The 6,974-nt window shown below is 42.2% G+C and overlaps 1 protein-coding gene across 1 annotated transcript; it reads right to left on the bottom strand.

Annotated features, from left to right (window-relative positions):
* Positions 1-3,753: 3,753 nt before the first annotated feature.
* ugt5g2 (UDP glucuronosyltransferase 5 family, polypeptide G2) lies at positions 3,754-6,787 on the bottom strand. Its single transcript, XM_035772079.2, has 2 exons — positions 6,647-6,787; positions 3,754-6,008 (listed from the first exon to the last, which is right to left on the bottom strand). Exon 2 carries the CDS (start codon positions 5,997-5,999, stop codon positions 4,284-4,286), a length of 1,716 nt encoding a protein of 571 aa, XP_035627972.1. The 5' UTR covers positions 6,000-6,008; positions 6,647-6,787; the 3' UTR covers positions 3,754-4,283.
* Between the last annotated feature and the right edge of the window lie 187 nt (positions 6,788-6,974).

Genomic DNA, 6,974 nt, shown 5'->3' with positions numbered 1-6,974 from the left:
GTAATTTTGAAAAAAAATTTCCCCAGCATTTTAATTACGACTCCATTCCCAATACATTATTCAAACAGGTAATTTAGTGAACAGACATCGTCTTGCATAAAAATTTGCTTCGTTCTTATTTTAAGTTTAATTAATTTGTCTTTCAATTTTAACCAAACAAGCTATTTAAAACATTCAGTTGATATCTTATACAAACACTAGCGACTATAACTTTCTAGGCAAAACATATAAATAGTTGAATTACAATCACGAATGCTATTTGGATAACCAGGACTCTCCGCAAAATAAACCTATTTTACAATTCTCTGTATTCGTAAAAACAAGACACGCAACTATCGGCAATTCTCCGAAAAATAGCCCTAGTTTAAAGGTACACGTCTTATTCCAGCTATGATTCTCCCATGCCAAATGAATAGATTAGCAGTCAAACAATAACATCAACATTTATAGACTAGGAAACAGATCTGGTGCCTTTTAATAAAAGTAGATTATGTTTACTCATGCAACGTATTTCTAATACTTTACTACATCACATTAATCCCGCACTGATAATTCGTTTGGGGGAAAACCTTAGTCTTTGTACAGAATTATAAATTACGTCTAGCTTCCCTCTTACTTTTACAGCCGCTCAATCCTTTTTCTGTCTAATCCTCTATGTGCTTTTTACCTTCTATGTATGTGTTCCCACTTTCTACCGCTCTCAGAATCTGTGTGTATATTTTTCTTTTAACGTGTATGGGATTAGTTGTTTAGTTGCTATGCTCATTGTCCCAGGTCAGCATGATGATCTCATTCTCGGTAAAAACTTGATAAAGCACCTTATGCATCAAATTAAGGGTACTGACGAGTCTTGGAGACTCATGGTCATGGCTTTAGAAGCTTCTGATATGCTAATTGACGTAATTTGAGTCAATTGGAGGTGTACCTGTGGATGTATTTCCAGGCCTACCTTCAAACTCAGTGACTCTTTGCTTGACATCATGTGAAAATAAAAAGTAATCAGCCAAAAACTTGTAGACATCCACAAGTCTGGTTCATCGTTGGGAGCAATTTCCAATACAAACAATAGTATGCGAGTATAAACACCATGGGACCACGCAGACGTCATACCGCTCACAAAGGAGATGCATTCTGTCTCCAAGAGATGAACGTACTTTTGTGTGAAAAGTGCAAATCAATCCCAGAACAACAGCAAAGGACCTTGTGAAGATGCTGGAGGAAACAGGTACAAAGTATCTATATTCGCAGTCAACTAGTCCTATATCGTCATAACCTGAAAGGCCGCTCAGCAAGGAAGAAGCCACTGTTCCATAACCACCATAAAAATGCCAGTCTACGGTTTGCAACTGCACATGGGGACAAAGATCATACTATTTGGAGAAATGTCCTCTGGTCTGAAACAAAAATAGAACTGTTTGGCCATAATGTCCATCATCATGTTTGGAGGAAAAAGGGGAAGGCTTGCAAGCTGAAGAACACCATCCCAACCATGAAGCACGGGGGTGGCAGCATCATGTTGTGGGGGTGCTTTGCTGCAGGAGGGACTGGTGCACTTCACAAAATAGATGGCATCATGAGGTAGGAAAATTATGTGGATATATTGAAGCAACATCTCTAGACATCAGTTAGGAATTTAAAGCTTGGTCGCAAATGGGTCTTCCAAATGGCCAATGACCCCAAGCATACTTCCAAGGTTGTGGCGAAATGGCTTAATTTGGAGAACAAAGTCAAGGTATTGAAGTGGCTATCACAAAGTCCTGATCTCAATCCCATAGACAATGTGTGAGCAGAACTGAAAAAGCGTGTGCGAGCAAGGAGGCCTTCAAACCTGAGTCAGTTACACCAGCTCTGTCAGGAGGAATGGGCCAAAATTCACCCAATTTATTGTGGGAAGCTTATGGAAGGATACCCGAAATGTTTGACCCAAGTTAAACCATTTAAAATGTAGCAAATACTATTTGAGTGTATGTAAACTTCTGGCCTACTGGGAATGTGATGAAAGAAGTATTAGCTGAAATAAATCATTGTCTTTACTATTATTCTGATATTTCACATTCTTAAAATAAAGTGGTGATCCTAACTGACCTAAGACAGGTGCTTTTTACTAGCATTAAATGTCAGGAATTGTGAAAAACTGAGTTGAAATATATTTGGCTACGGTGTATGTAAACTTCCGACTTCAACTGTATGGCAGCCGAACTTGGAGACGCAGCAACAAAGGAAGATGAGTGTGAAGTGTTCCTGGAGGAAAATAAACAAATGGAAAGGATACAACACTTCAAAGAGCAGCAAAGGAAGATCTTGAAGTTCAGAAATGTGAATTGGAACGACTACAGGCAGAGAGAGAGACGTAAAGGGCAGCTTGGGTCAGGTTGGAGGCCTACAACCAGGAGGTAGTATGGGAAACTAGCTTCAAAACTGCCGACAACATTACTCCAACTACCAACCAACAACCCTCCAATGCCCCAGCATCATCATCTCATGTGGCTGTGACTTCTCTGGCTCAAGCCTTCCAAGATAGCATAGCCCTTAATCGACTTCCAATGCCAAAACATTTGTTTTCAATGGGGATCCAATTCAATTCCTTGAGTGTAAAGCCTAATTTGCGTCATTTATCTATCGAAGAAGCATCTCGTCAGCTGACAAGCTTTATTATCTTAAGAAGTACGTGGGTGGACCTGCTCGTAAGACCCTGGATGGTACTTTCTACAGAAATTATGATTGAGCCTACAAAGACGCATGGCACAAACTCAACCATAGATATGGCCAGCCATTTGTCTTACAGAGGGCGTTTAGCAAAAGGCTAAATTCAACCTAAGGATGCTGTAGGACTCAGAACATTTTCCAGAATCGTTTAAAGCCTGTCAAGATGCAATACCTCGCGTTATAGGTCTTCAGATATTAAATGGCTGTGAAGAGAATCAGAAGCTAGTTCAAAAACTGCCTTACTGGGCAGCTTCTCGCTGGAACACACAAGTTACACAAACCTTGAACAATATAGTCAAGGATTCTCTAGTTTCCAGGACTTTGCTACTTTTGTGACAATGGAAGCAGAGATTGCCTGCAATCCGATAACTTCTTTCTATGCTCTCCATTCATCCGAATGTACCACTGAGAAAAGATAGGTCAGGGAGACCAAGAGTAAAAAGGCTAGCGTTCTCGGCACTCAAACAATCACAGATAGTGAGAATCAAAAGTCAGTCAAAGGAAGTGCAAGCCTTCGTGTTTGTTTTGCCAGGAGAACAAGCATCAGCTCCATGGCTGTTCTAAATTCATGACTAAGTCTCTGGGGGAGAGACTGAAAAGACCAAAGTGAATGCTGTGGTGGCTTAAATGTACAATACCAGTCTAGACATGTTGACATGATGACTGTGGTGGCTTAAATGTACAATACCAGTCTAGACATGTTGACATGATGACTGTGGTGGCTTAAATGTACAATACCAGTCTAGACATGTTGACATGATGACTGTGGTGGCTTAAATGTACAATACCAGTCTAGACATGTTGACATGATGACTGTGGTGGCTTAAATGTACAACACCAGTCTAGACATGTTGACATGATGACTGTGGTGGCTTAAATGTACAATACCAGTCTAGACATGTTGACATGATGACTGTGGTGGCTTAAATGTACAACACCAGTCTAGACATGCTGACATGATGACTGTTTGTTTTGCCATAAAATGTTACACCTAAATGAGAGGGAAATACATTAAGTACATTTGAACAGAATTTATGTAGTAAATAATCACTTCAGATGTGTTTTTCTTTATTTAGAATTATTAGATGAATTGTTAGTCCATCACCAATTGACTTAAAACACTTAAATCCAGTTATGATTTTTCATATTTCATGCACTCAAAAATCAAATGTATCAACCTTTTGAATTTAGTTTTTATATTTGTTTTAGAATATTGACAAAATAATACTAGACAATTTCATTTTCAGCATGTTTCATGCTGCTCCATACTTTTAGACAGGTATTTCATCACTAGCGAAGTAAGCTTTCTTTCAGCAAACATATATGTGGCAGCAAACAAATGTATGTGACAGAAAACAAATGTATAGAACAATTTCCTAAACAACCAGTATTATGTACCAGTATTGTTTACCATTTGCATATGATCCACACCGAATTGTGAGTAAGAAATACAGTACAACTTATTCTGTTTGGACCAGCAGGTCTCCCGGTTTACTTACCTTTGCTCTTCACTGTCTGGGTTTCTGGGTTTTCTTCTTATCTGCATGGGACATTTTTATTATTTATTATTTTTATTGTTATTTTTTAAATATTTTTATTATTTTATTTTTATCTAGTTGAGGTATGTTTTCCACTCTTTTTGATTCTGGTTTAGCACTGTTCTCTATCTTTGTGTTCCCTAAATGGGGCATTGTCCTCTTGGACCTTCGTTTGAGTAGCACTCTGACAAAGGAGAACAGAGCCCCTACAGAGCCCAGTGGGATGGTCAGTAGTAAGGCCACCACATCCAGGCTGTAGTATGAGTACCAGGGCATGCTGTAGGCCTGAGTACGGAGGTGGGATGCTCCTTTGTTCCTGATCACATACTCAACCCAGAAGACTGCCCGATCCAGTGGATGCAGAGGCTGGTCTCTGTGTAGGCTGGAAAGTCTCTTCATGTTGCGCTGGTAAGAAGGGTTCTTCAGGATGTCCTGCAACGCCTCTAGGAACTCCCATTCCGTGAGTGTGGCTGCATCCAGCACCTGGGCCGCTCCCTTGGCTTTGAGACGCACTAGGTTGTCCTGCTGGTCAAACAGCAGAGGCAGGCCCAGCACAGGGACACCATGGTAGATGGCCTCATAGACACCATTGGTGCCTCCATGGGCCACGAAGGCGCGGGTCTTTGGGTGGCCCAGGAGATCGTTCTGGGGAAGCCAGTCCAGCAGCAGGGTGTTGTTTCCTAGAGATGACGGTCTTTTTCCCATTAACCTCCATACAACCTTCTGTGGCAGTTGGGCAAAGGCGGCAGCAACAGCCTCAGTCACCTCCTTAGGCAGAGCAGAGATTAGGGTGCCCAGGGACATCACCACCACCCCCTGCTCCCCAGAGCTCTGCATGAAGGCCTCCAGCTCCCCAGGCAGTGGCTTGGCCGGTCGGCACTGGAACCCCCCTATGTAGACCACATTAGGCATAGTGGGCCGTGGGAACTCAAATACAAAGTCCACCCTCATCAGCCACATGTCAGCTGACTGCTGCAAGGATAGCAGGTTAGTCCCTGGGGGGAAATGCTGATCCAGTATGTCACTGTAAATGGGTAGCACCAACAGGCGCTCTTGGAGGAGGTTGATGATGTAATGTATGAGGTTTTGTGTCCTCTGGAGGAGACCCATGTTGTCAGTGAGCCCAGAGCCTGGGACAGGCACATACGAGATAGGAGAGGGGGCTACGGAGAAATGGCCCTCTCCAAAGCTCATCCAGCGCACATTGTAGACCATGGTCAGGTTGAGGTAATGTGCTAATATGATACCAGCAGGCATGCCGGGGTCCGTGACCATGACATCAAAGCTTGAGTCCTTAAGCTGTGTCATCAGGGCCCAGTCCTCCAGCATAATGGAGAGCATGGTGCGGGTGGAGCTGTGGGCAACTCTCAGAATGGACACCAGCTCTCTGATCTGGACCAGGCTGCCCATCACCAGGCCTTTCCTGCGTCCCTCCAGGACATTACGCACCGCCTGCTCAAAAAAGCCCAGGTCGAACGTTGTAACCCCCAGCTTTACCGTGACTGAAGTGTAGTGTGGTGAACGCTCCCTGACGAACCAGCTGTCAGCCTGTCGTATCACAGTCACCTGGTGACTACGCCCATGGAGCTCCTTCACCAGCACCTCCATGTTGACCCAGTGGCTGCCGTCTATAGGGAACACCAGGATCCTGCTGCCATGGCAACCAAGGGGCAGTGTGAGGAGGAGGAGCATCAATGGGAGGAGGAGCCAGGCAAAGGTGGGCAGAACCAGAGATCTCTGCAAACGCTCAGACATTTCTCTCACCTTCACAGAAACAAGATCATTGTCATGGGAAATGGAAATGTCAAAAATCTATACAAAATGGTATCCATTTTTATAATAGCAACACAAAAACAAACATTTATATAAAAAAAAAAAATCATGCATAGAGTCTATATTAATGTACAGTACAATTACAGTAAGCTTGGAATTATATATTTTCCACAAATTAAAATTGACTATATTTTGAATTTTAATTTTGATTGATTACATTTTTATTCCTGTTCTGTGTGATACTGTCTGATTGAGGCCGGTGATTAATAAGTATTCACCACTACGAGCTCAGAGGAGACAAAATCAATTTATGTTGAATCTCAATGATGTTAATGTCTGACATTAACTTTACTCTGCGTATCAAGACATCTTTAAAATGAGAAAGAGTATTAATCCGACAGTGATTAAAGTAGAGGCTTGATAATATAAAATGTATATTATTGGACTCCATAAAGATAAATAGCAATGTGCATGGTGAACAGTATTAGGTTATGAGTTGATTAGCAAGAAGAGTGTCATTAAGAGTGATTTTGGGGGCTGAGCAGGCCTACAAGCTAAAGAGCTGAGCCATCGAGGATACACTGAATAATATATTTGATTAACAGAGTATAAAATCTGTGCTTTCGTACCTTGATGAAGGGTGATGCAAGGTATTACGGTCGTGCAACCTCCCTCTCTCTCCTGATACCTCCTCTTGTAGCCGAGGTCCTCTGGTCAAAATGCTCCTTCAGTCCAAACTGCAGCTAGAACGATAAAGGTGTAGTGTCCACATAAGCAGAAACTCACATAATGGAGATCGGGAGGAAATACACTAACATGTCAGAAAGTAATCCTATTGTGTTCCACAGCTCTGGTGGGAGAGCAAATGGAGGAGAAGGAGTTTGAACAGCTATTGTTCTCCATTTAGAACTACAGTCTAATCCCTCATTGGGAAATAGGCCCTATAAACTGGCGAAA

Source organism: Oncorhynchus keta, chromosome 6 (genome assembly GCF_023373465.1).
Source record: "Oncorhynchus keta strain PuntledgeMale-10-30-2019 chromosome 6, Oket_V2, whole genome shotgun sequence".
NCBI classification, from domain to species: Eukaryota; Metazoa; Chordata; class Actinopteri; order Salmoniformes; family Salmonidae; genus Oncorhynchus; species Oncorhynchus keta.
Note: the sequence above shows the minus strand (reverse complement) of the source record. Positions and strands in the feature narration are given on the sequence as shown.

What these genes read in the sequence shown, in the direction of transcription:
- ugt5g2 (XM_035772079.2), bottom strand. Translation starts at nt 5,999, where the DNA reads ATGTCTGAGCGTTTGCAGAGATCTCTGGTTCTGCCCACCTTTGCCTGG.